The sequence below is a fragment of the Pteropus alecto genome, unplaced genomic scaffold (assembly GCF_000325575.1).
Source record: "Pteropus alecto unplaced genomic scaffold, ASM32557v1 scaffold106, whole genome shotgun sequence".
Taxonomy (NCBI): domain Eukaryota; kingdom Metazoa; phylum Chordata; class Mammalia; order Chiroptera; family Pteropodidae; genus Pteropus; species Pteropus alecto.
Window position 1 is genome coordinate 9,793,571 of NW_006442103.1, and position 11,351 is coordinate 9,804,921.

General features: G+C 39.8%; 1 protein-coding gene across 1 annotated transcript; it reads left to right on the plus strand.

Moving 5' to 3' along the window:
• Positions 1 to 6,240: 6,240 nt before the first annotated feature.
• Positions 6,241 to 10,442, plus strand: TMEM167B (transmembrane protein 167B). Its single transcript, XM_006919588.3, has 3 exons — positions 6,241 to 6,389; positions 7,263 to 7,394; positions 7,980 to 10,442. Exons 1-3 carry the CDS (start codon positions 6,380 to 6,382, stop codon positions 8,060 to 8,062), a joined length of 225 nt encoding a protein of 74 aa, XP_006919650.1. The 5' UTR covers positions 6,241 to 6,379; the 3' UTR covers positions 8,063 to 10,442.
• The last annotated feature ends 909 nt before the right edge of the window (positions 10,443 to 11,351 follow it).

Here is an 11,351-nt window from a genome sequence, read left to right on the forward strand (position 1 = left end):
GGAAAGAAGAAAATGTATCCAGTCTGAGTGCGAGAGTCTAGAGATGTCCCTTCTAGAGATGGGACTGCAGGCCTGGAAAGCCACAGAGAAATTAGGACTGAAGAAAATGGTATGAAAGACATAAACAAAAATGTGATCATTTAAAGACTGCACAGGAGCAAAAGCAACAGAGAAGGGAGGCAAAGGGCATATCCTTAGAAAAGGTACATCCAGAGAAAGAAAAATGGCTTGAGAGGTAGCAAAAGATAAAAGGCAAAAGACAGAAAGGAGAGAGGAGGAGGAGAAGGAGGAGGAAAAAGAGGAAAATGTATTTTGGAAGCCAAAACAGAAAAAATTTCAAAAAGAAGAAAGAGGTTAGGTGTGTTCAGTGCCACAGAGATAAAGAGATTTAAGAAAAGGCCTTGGGTTTGACGATGAGGAAGGTGGTACAATAATCTTGACAAAATAGTTTGAGGGCAACAGTGAAGATGGAAGCCAGGTTTTAAGAGGTTAAGGAATGAATGTGTAGTTGGATGGCGAAAGGTGGAAAAGTAAAGAAATAAAAGGAGCCTTAGAGGATAGTAGGATCAAAGAGAGTGAATAAATTATTTTGAATAAATAATTATTGAATGAATAAGGCTGTGAATTTGTGTCACCTAGCTAACTGTTAGGAAAAGCCAGGTTTTCATTATAGCAAAAAAAGTATTATGAGCTTTTAAAGAAATGGACAAAAGAGATTTGTTCACGGAAGAATGGAGTCAGCAGAGAAGCAGACAGGAGTAGCGGATAAAAGGGAGATAGGGCTGATGTGTGTGAGAATAATTTGCAAGGAATGCGGAGGTTGGACTCAGAAAAGAGGAATGCAGGAGGCTAGGTGGTGGGCTTGAGGCATGATGGAAGAGTACTAACCAGATCCAAAATTTAGGCTGAAACTCCAGACCTGTTACCCCACACAAACTTCATTTCTTTAATATAGCTTTTCTTCTCTGATTCAGGCCGGTTTTGCCCAGATAATGGCATTGTGACTCACTGTTGTTGTTGTTGTTTTTTTTCACCCTTATCCTTCCAGCTTTGGATGCCTGCTCCATTAATCAACTAAGCCTCAGGTCTACAAGTTTTGGTTAGACTAAGGATGATAACATCTTGGCTTTAGATGTGTTTCAGCCCCAGGCCCATTGAGGTAGAACTACCCGACCAGCCACGGGACCAGACCATGGGCCCAGACCTAGGGACCAGATGAGATGGCACCATGGCTGATTCCAGAACCTGACACGATGATCAATTACCCCATCCCCATCCAATCATCAGTGCCCACAAACCCAAATCCTTTAGTTTCCGTGCCTACTGATGTTTCCTTATATAATCTGTACTCCCAAGACACCCGGGGAGCTAGGTTGTTGAGAGCAACAGCTTGCCTGTGTCTCTGAGACTTGCAACTCTCTAAAGAAACCTTACTTTCTTTGCTGCAAAACCTGCACATATCTCTTCTTTGCCTTAGACATGCACAGGCAAACAGGCCCCTTTTTGTCCCAGTAACAGTCCTACCCTTACCCTGTTTCCCCGTCACCCCTACTCCCTGCCCTCTATCCCAGGGTATAGACCTCTGCAATGCTATTCCCTGTTTGGGGCTTAGTGAGGTAGTGTTATTTTTTAAATGTCTTGCAGAATTTACACAATAATCTTATGTAGTCTTAACCCTGCTTGTTTACCAAATAATGTCCAGACTCTGGTTAAACATGCAGGCTCTGAGGTCAAATGAGTTGGGTTTGAAATCCTAAGTGTACTACCTATCAGCTATATTACTTTGAGACAAATTATTTGATCTCTCATTATATCCATTTCCTCATCAATGAGATGAGAATAATAAGTTACTAATTTTATAAGATTATTATGAGGCTTAGATGTGTTAATACTCATAAGGTGCTCTGGGTAATACTTGGCATGTGGTAAACATTCCATAAGTGTCAGCTATTTTTATTCAAGAAATTACCTTTCAGTGCGATGGTCTGCTGTTCTTCATGAACTCTATATTATAGTTCCACAAGGTCACGTTCAGTTATTCATGCAACACACATTCATCAAGCACTTGTAATGTTCAACACTTGCTATGGGACTGTGGATAATGACAGACAATGCAAATACAAGCCCTGGGCTTATGAAGCTTATAGTGCAGCAGGGGGACATGAATTAAATCGATACTGTGTGCTCTAGAAGTTTATGATGGGGGTAGGAGGCCCAAGGTCAGAGAAGACTCCCTTGAGCAAGAGAAGTCTGAGCTGAGACCTTAGTGATGAATGGAGTTAGTCAGTGAAGGAGGGAGGGAAGAGGGTGCTGTGCCTCAAATTTATCTTGGACTTTCCCATTTCCATGCCTTTGATCACTTTCTCCCACTAGAACACCTTTCCTTTCTGTTGAAACGCTACATGCCTTTCAGGCCCAGCTCCTTCATAAAGCCGTTCCCTGAGCTCTCCAGCCAAAAGCACTTTCTCCTTTATGCTCTGAAAGCACTTATTTTTCATTTTCTTTGGACATTTCTCACTTTCTACTGTATTTTCTGGTTATTTATACACACAGTTTATCTTGTCTACTAAATCTTAAACTTACGAAGAACAGACTCTGTTTTTGTTTCATCTTTGAGCTCCCAAAGGCTGGCACATTCCTTACACTTAAGAGTCCTGGAACAAATATTTGCAGCATAAATTAATGCCTGTTTGACATCCCTTTTCAAATATGTTGTAATTCAAATAAAGCTTTGTTGCAAGCTACTGAGCTTACTCTTTGGTTAAACCAGAATGCCATCGTCACGGTCCCCATGACTGATCAGTGTTTGCCACAGTAACTGCAACAACCCTAACAAATGGGCCACTGTTCTTGACTGACAGGCATTTGGCAACAACTGCTTGTCTTCCCGTGGAGGCTGAAATGAACTGAGGAAGGACTGTCTGAATTGAGTCCCCAGCCAGAAGGGCTCTATTTATTCCTTGCAGTTGGGCTGCAAGGCCAGTGACCCAGGCTTTAGACTGATGTGAGGCTACAGAGCTTTCTAGGGCAACAGAAACACGAATGCTTGAAACAAAATCATCAAAGATCAGTTTCAGAGGACAGCATTCTAATTTGAGGCAGCGAGATAACAAGGGGAAGGGAGCTTTGAAGTCAGATAGACCTGGTTTTGGATCCTAACTAGCTATGATCTCACCCACATGCCTTTTCTTTGAGCTTCAGATTTCTTCTTGAAAAAATATTCTGCGATACAGTTGTGAAGATCAAAGATAATGTCTTTACATACATAATGCCTCTGCTCTACTAAAATATTTTTATTTATCTATCTTCCCCAATATAGTTTGCTTCCTGAGGGCAGGGACTAATTTTTGCCTCTATGCCTGCAAATCTATAAAAGTTCTCAGCACTTAGTAGACATTGTAAATATTTTTTAAACAAATGAACAACAATGACAACAATTGTAATAGCTAACATTATGGAGCACTTACTTCATGCCAGGTATTATTGTAAATAATAATTCATTTAATCCTTCAACGACCTTAGAAAGGAGCAACCATTATAGTTCAATTTTACAGAGAGAAACAGAATATCATTTTTTTAAATATAAAATTCTTGGTATAACTAATTTTGAAATAAAAATTGGGTGAGATCCACTTTATATTAAAAAGGTAAAATACTTTATTAATATTAGAAAAAAATATGGTGAAAGGAGAAATAAGGAAGAAAATAAACATGAATGAATAGGGAAAAAGAGTAGGAAGGAGAATAGATATAGACACATGAAAAAAGGAGAAACAGAAAAAAGTAAATTCTGAGCAGATTGAAAAATAACCACTTAATCAAAGTAATATCGATCACTGTTTTCTGAAATAGTAATTAGTCAATTAATCACTCTACCCAGCTCCTCAACTGTGATTTCTTTGTCCTTAAATTTTCTTCTTAAACTCTGTGAGTGACAAGTAAGCAAAGACTTATCTTTCAGAGCATTACAAAAACTGAAGAGGTTTCCATCTAGTAAAAAATGACATCAAGTTATTTCCAAAAAAGTAAATGTCATGAGCAAAATGTAAAAGCAAAGAGTACATTTGAAGAACATAGAATTGTCTTTTCACAGCTGAAGCTTAAAGTTCTCATACAGGAAAGTGGAAAATACTTCTGGAAGGCCTTAAATAGAGTAAAGGATCAGACATATATTCAACAGACAGTGGTTGCTGTTAAAGAAACAACAGTTATAGTTTGGAGTAAAATTTTCTAGTCCTGAGTGTAGAAGACCAGAATTATTGCTTGTGTGTGATACTGGGCAGTCCTTACCCTAAACCTGTTTATCTTCAAAATGGGGGTAATAAGGCAGTTGTGAGGATTGAATAAGATTTAAAACAAGGTGTTTGCTTTGAAAATATTAAAACACTAAAAAAAAGTAACTTTTCATTGTTATGAGGCAATAATTAATGCTTAAAGAAGACTGAAATGGTAAAATCACTAACACGATGTCTGTAGGATTGAAAAGGGGGCAATTTGAATGACATTTTTGGGGAAAAAAAAGACTTCATTGATTCCAAGATTATTTACAAATTTTTCATTTAGTGATTAGGAAAAAAATAATTTAATCATAGAAACATGAAAATCAGAGGGGAATTAGTTGGGCTTTAAACACTTCAAATGTCAGAAGAACATCTGTTAGAAATGTAGGACTGGAGCTTGGGTAGGACATCAACTTAAGAACTCTGCATAGAGATGGTAAAGCCATGGAACAGAACAGGTTACTAAGTAAGAGTTAACAAGAAAAAGAGGGTGTGGGTATCTTAGAAGCGTCTATATTTAGTTGGAAGAAGAACCTGGGTAAAGAGACCAATTAGGTACAATTCAGGGAGGATAGTGAGTTTCATCATATCCAGAAAAAGAATCTTTTTAGATGTAGATGAGCTACGTGATTCAGTCTAATTTAGTGAAAATGAATTTGTTTAAGATCTGGTTGGAAGGGTTTGGGGCCTTTATCCAGCCATGGAGCAGAAAATTAACAGTCAGTTGCTAGTGATGATGCTAGTGCTTATGCGCTGTCTTAGATTACGATTGGTGAAAGGTTCAAAGACGAATACAGGATTTTTTGTTTTGTTTTGTTTTTTGTTTTGTTTTTGAGTGGTCCTGAGCAGTTCTTTTGGGCATATATGTGGCCTTCTAGGTTTTGTCCCATAATATTCCATTTTTTAAAATTCTACATTTATGTATATTATCACAAGGAGTTTGTCCTGCATCAATCATACTTTCGTGTTTTGCCTCTCGGTACTCTAGCTCCTAGAAGGAGGCTTTGGTAGCTTTTTTTCCTGCGTAACCAAGCTGGCCGCAGCCAGCAGATGGCACTACATCAAGAGGGGCACAGAGTCCTTTTAGGATCTTGTCAACCACTGAGGACGCGTAACCTTCTAATTTCAGCCTCAGAGGACTGAGAGTCGTTCTCTCGCCTAGACTCTAATAAAGCAGGTCGAGTTGTGTACAATCAAGGATTTCAATTTATAAAATGGAATCTGTGGCTTTGTCTCTTCCATCCCATTCACACCACTAAAACCTGACGATACCTATCGTCAGCTTGTGAACGTGTGAGCAGCGCTGTCCAGATATCGCGGATTCCTGGTCAAAGTGGCGGAGGTGATCAAAGCATTAACGAAATACAGGAGATAATCGAGACTCTCCTGAAAGTTTAAAGAAAAATCCACGCAAACAGACAATTATCTGAATGTTTCCTGACAATGTGGAGCTTTAGGATCTGAAATATGTAACTTGCGTTTGTTATAATGTTCCTTATTTCATTTCAAAAGTTCAGACGTAGCCTGACTATCCAGATTCTATAGGGAGTAAGAAAGGTCAGCGGAGCAAGGGCAGTCCTGGGGCCGCAGGAGCCGCCTCTTGAAGTCCAGTACCGAGATCTCTCGGTTGCAGGTCGGTTGCTACACAGACACACAGACACACAGACACACATACACAGAGTCGCACACACACACAGACACACACACACATACACACACAGACACACACACACACACATACACACGTCATAGTACAAAGTGCAAAGCAAACAAGTCAGGGTACGCCCCAGTACTAATTCCGCCCGACCAGCGGAGGAGACTTGGTTACCGTGGCCACGTAGGAACCCTCCCTGATAGCGCGCTTTTTACCCATAAGTCAGCACGTGAGTTCCACCCCCAAGGTCTCCCTGCCTCGGCAATCTGCTAGCCACCCCTGATTGCGTTCGACGCTCGCCTCTCTGCCCTTGCGCCTGCGTACTACGGCTCCAACCCGTCGCTGCGGCCGAGATCGGGAAGTGTCAAGCGGGTGCTGGTTCCCCCGCCTTCGCCACTATCACCGCTGATCCCGGACCCCCTAGCCAGGCGCGTGCCCAGCCGCGATGACAAACGGTGAATGCCAATGCTCAGAGAGAGGCTGGGAGGGAAAGATGAGGAGAAACGTGGCGGGTGGGGCCGGGGCTGACGTGGTCATTCTCTCCGCCCCCTCCCCTTGCAGCCCCTCTTGGCCTCTGAGTGCCTCAGACTCCTGTCCCCTATACCCCTCCGCGGTTCCCCGTTCCCATGGTTCATGTAGAACCGTAGTGCCTCTCGTACCGAAACCCCAAGTCCTCGGTCCCTGGTCTGTACCTCTCTTCCTTTCCTAGAAGTTCGTTCTGGCCCTTACAAGCCTCTTGGAGAAGCCAGTCCCTTTTGAACTATTTGCATTAGCACCAGTGAGGAAAGTGTAAGATAAGCTTAGGAAAATTGTAGTCATATGGATTCTAACTCTTGCTATTTCCCTTAAGCTTTAACATTTTTTGCCTTAACATTTTCTTCATCAACAGATGCAGATCTGAGAGACTTGGCCACATTTCTAGCTCTCCTTTATCACTTGAGTGATTTATAATAAGAACGTCTTTAACTCTCTCAACTAAGGCTCAAAGGATTCTTATGCCTCTTTCAACCTCTTGCCAACACTGACCATTCCTGAGAGTCTGATTCCACATCAACTGATGCATGCTTCTCAGGACCCGTGGTTAGTTAAAGGGGAGGAGTGCATAAGGTGCAGTGAAGTTGTTTTAAGGGATGCCTAAAAGCAGTTTTAGGGAATGAGGTGACCTTCCTAGTCCCAGGACCTTGGCTTCCTCTTGACAAGGGTTGGCACTGCAGTTGCAGTTATCGTCTTGATAGTATATCACACTCTGTGCTTCTTGGAGTTCTCCAGTGGGATCACCTGCCCCAAACTGGATAAGCACCAAAGATTTTCTTTTCTTCCTATAACAGTGTACTCTTTGGATGGGATTCTGGTGTTTGGTTTGCTCTTTGTTTGCACCTGTGCCTACTTCAAGAAAGTCCCTCGTCTCAAAACCTGGCTGCTGTCAGAGAAGAAGGGAGTTTGGGGTGTGTTTTACAAAGGTAAGATCATATCTGCACAGGAAGAGGAGATTGCCATCTCTAGACAGTGAGGTGCTACAAAGTGAGGGGGGAGGTGAGATAGACTAGGATTGTATTTGGTTCCATTTTTACATAATTGTTTATTTTAGCATCAAGGTAATTTTAATTTTCTCCATGGAGTAAAAGGATATAAATTAAACATTTAGACTTGACTAGAATTGTTGGAAGGAATATTTTCCCAATGAGAAGATTTTCTGAATTTCTGGGAAGAATATATTGGAGCTTTTTTTATTTAATTTTTTAAGTTTTTAAGTTTTGATTTAATTAACTCAGATGCTTTTTTACTTCTTACTTTGGGCACCTTTATCTGGAGTCCTACCTACCTTAGTCTGTTTTCAAAATAGGGCAAAATATAAATAAATAGTATATTCACCTAGAACCTAAAGCCACAAGGGTAGTATTTAAATACATTCCCAGTGGGTTCTTGAGACCCTTGATAGGTATCTTCATTTATGATTAGAGATTTCAAAGTATCACCTTGAAAGTCAGGACTTACATGAAGGGCAAGATGTGATTTCTTTTCTCTTTTTACTTTTTGCCTGCTAGCTGCTGTGATTGGAACCAGGCTGCATGCTGCTGTGGCAATTGCCTGTGTCGTCATGGCCTTTTACGTCCTGTTTATAAAATGAATTCCCAAGCATCCATCTCATCAACGGCCAACCAAGGGGATGAAGGTGAAGAACCTGTCAGGGGCCTGGGCCCAGCGTAGAAGAGTTCAGCTAAAATCATCAAAGTCCCCAGGATGACACCACAGCATCTGCCCCTACCATATGTGGGGAAAACTCCTCATGGTTACAAACATTATTTATGCTTCAGGGGACTCCAGAAAGCCAATTTCCTTTATGTGTAAATCAGTCCTCAGCAAAAAGCATATAATGTCCAGATAAATTACACCCCTCGTTGATAACGTTATACACCTCCTGCTTAAAAACCTGTCACCTATTTTGCTCCTCAGCCCTCATCAGGGTCTTTTCAAACTGAGGCTCATTAGAGAAAGCCATAAGCTGTGTTCAAATCTCTTGGAAGGAGATAATTTTCAGGACTGGACGTTTTTTTTTTTTCACTATTTAATTTGAATTTGGCAAATTGGCAGGGGGCTTGCCAAGTTGTACGATGCCAAGAAATTTTTCAGCTTTGGGAATTTATCTTTCATATACCCATCTGGGAACATAAGAGAAAGGCATGGTCCTCACTGCAAAAAGAGAACATATGAAAGAGGTGCTGTGTGCTGGAAGCTGGAGAGTTTTGCCAAGAGAATCTGGGCCTACATAAGATTTGGGCGTTATCTGTGATGAGACCAGAAAGCAATAACTCAGACAAGAAGAAATGTTCTGTACACCAGTATCCCCAAAAGGAGACTCTACCCCATCAAATGATATATTGAAAATGAATCTTGTTGCTATTTTCCTGAAGCCTTTTTATATTTTCAAAATTACTGAGAGCTAAATATATTACTCAGTTTTAAATGCCACCACTAGGGGAAAGAGAGATGACTGAAGAAATAGTTGCTTAATATATTTGTAGTTAGGGTAGAAGAAATAAGTCTAGTATATTAATTCATATACTAGTGAAGTCATGTAGTTTAAGATTTTATTGTGATGTTAGATGGGAGTTTTGTCATGTTATCTAAGATAGAAACATTCTTTGTTTAAATCTGGGTTATGGAAATTTTTAGTTGATTACTTGTTTTTCTTGGCCATCTCTTAATTTTGCAGTACTCTTCACTGTCTCTTGGAAATTCTGTATCACATGAACATGAACAAATTTGAGTAAGAGAAGTTGCTGATATTCATAAGCATGTTAGGACAGTTCGGAGACTCCATGAATAAAACGAGGGCGGTCTTTAAAGTAAAGGAAAACAAAGGTTTGCAACTGAGATTGATGGCTTTTCCGTGGAGTATAGCACCTCCTGAGTCAATCATTTTAGCTGACTCAACATTTCAAGGGAAGACTTCTCCATTGCCCCTCCTTCTAATCTGCAAAAGAATCAACTGTTGCCTTTATGAAGCCTAGAACTTCTTTAAAAAAGTTAGTCTAAAATTAAATTATCGTAAAAAGCAAGCACGGACATAAGTTTGCCAGTTGAATTGACCATTAAAGTAAAACTTGACTGTGGGCAAGTTAGCTGTTGTTGACCCCTGTGTCAGTTAATTGACGTTTGTCTTACCCCAAGAGAACAAAAGCTGCTAGGAAGTGTAGGTTCTCAAATAGGCAGTTTAGTGCTTTGAGGGGTTCTAGAAATATAGAAAGTCATCAAGTAAACACTACATGTTTAATCATCTCAAAGTTGTGGCTGTTACCTCTTCAGGAACTGGTCCACAGGATAAATTTCAATGACTCATATGTTTTCCAAGTTCATTTCTGAGGATCTTTAATATGAGAGAAAGGAAATCTGTTGGCACGTGAAGGAAGAGGTATACCTCCTGAGTGTGAGTTTGGGACCTGTTGGCCAATGGGAATGTCACTCTCTAGAAATACAGAACGTTTGTACTTGTTACTTTGTAGCTTTAAGGACTTTTTTTTTTTCTAATAGGGCTAATGTCTCTAAGCTTGGTGCTTAGAGCTGCTTCATATTTTACACTAGTTCCATTTCAGAGTTCTAGTTATTCAAACCAACTTTTATAGCCTCCTGGGTGGGTCATCTTGACCTAAACTCTTGAATTGTTATATTTTGAGATGTTTTCATACCAGAACGTACCAAAAAGTACACAGAGTGAAGGTAATTTACAACAAGAAACAAATACACAGCTTATTTCATTTGACTTTATGTAAGCAGATAAGCAACCTGTTTAACTTATTATTTTGCTTGATATGTCATATATTTTTGACTGAAAATTGTAGAAGTTGTTCCTCTTATGAGAGTCTTATGGGTGGAAGAATGGGAATAGCAGTATCGCCTCTGATTCAAACTGGCATCACCAGGGTGGAATTGAAGCCAGCTTTTCATAGTTGAAATACAATTTTTTATTCACCATTGTCTGCACAAACCTTGAAATTAAAATTTTCTTTGTCCATTTTATTTGTTACGTTCTGAGTTTACTGAACTTTGTTCAATACTCCCTTGGGTTCTGCCCATAGTTTTTCAGTTAACATTCGTGAATACCATCATTCCTTTTAACCCCTTTTGATGAACACTGAATGTATGATGTAGTTCAGGATCTATGAGAATGTAGCTTTCTCTTTTGTGGGAGCTGATGTATAATACTGTCTATATCAGCATATATATTTTATATATATGAATAAATTTTGAGGTATCTTAAAATAGATGATACTCCCAAATATATTTTACCTACTATTCCTATTTGCCATTACCAGCCACGAACTTCATTCAAGTGATGTTATCAGGTTAACCATCCACGCACATAGAAATTCTTTGACCTAATGGGATTCTGACACATACATTAGATACTGCTCCCTTATGCATTTATTCCAAGTATATGGTGGCACTCGTACAGATACAAATTATAACTTCACAAATCATTTTCTACTAATTCCAAAATCCTGATTTTTATTCCAGCCCCATACATACACCTATTTCATTGAAAAAGGATAAAGAAGGAACTGAGACATTAAAATGGTGCTCTCTGAAAGGAGCTGATTCTACTTATATGATCACTACTGATTTTCACTACTCCTGGAGTTTGAAAGTGATATGTTTTAATGGATGTGAAGGTAAATGAAGTTTCAGCAATATGGCTGCTACAGCCTCAAGTTCTGTGGAGCAAGAGGACTCTGTATGTGAGGACAGGGATATGCTTCCTATCTTTACTCATTTCACAGATATCCTGACTACCTAGTCTTTGATTTAAATAGTTTATTGTCACCCTTCTGTTTGGTAAAATGATTTTGTTGTCTTCCTTGTGGGAAGGAGCTCCTGGAAATGCTGGTGTTAGGAATGACCAGGATTTGCCTTCTCCA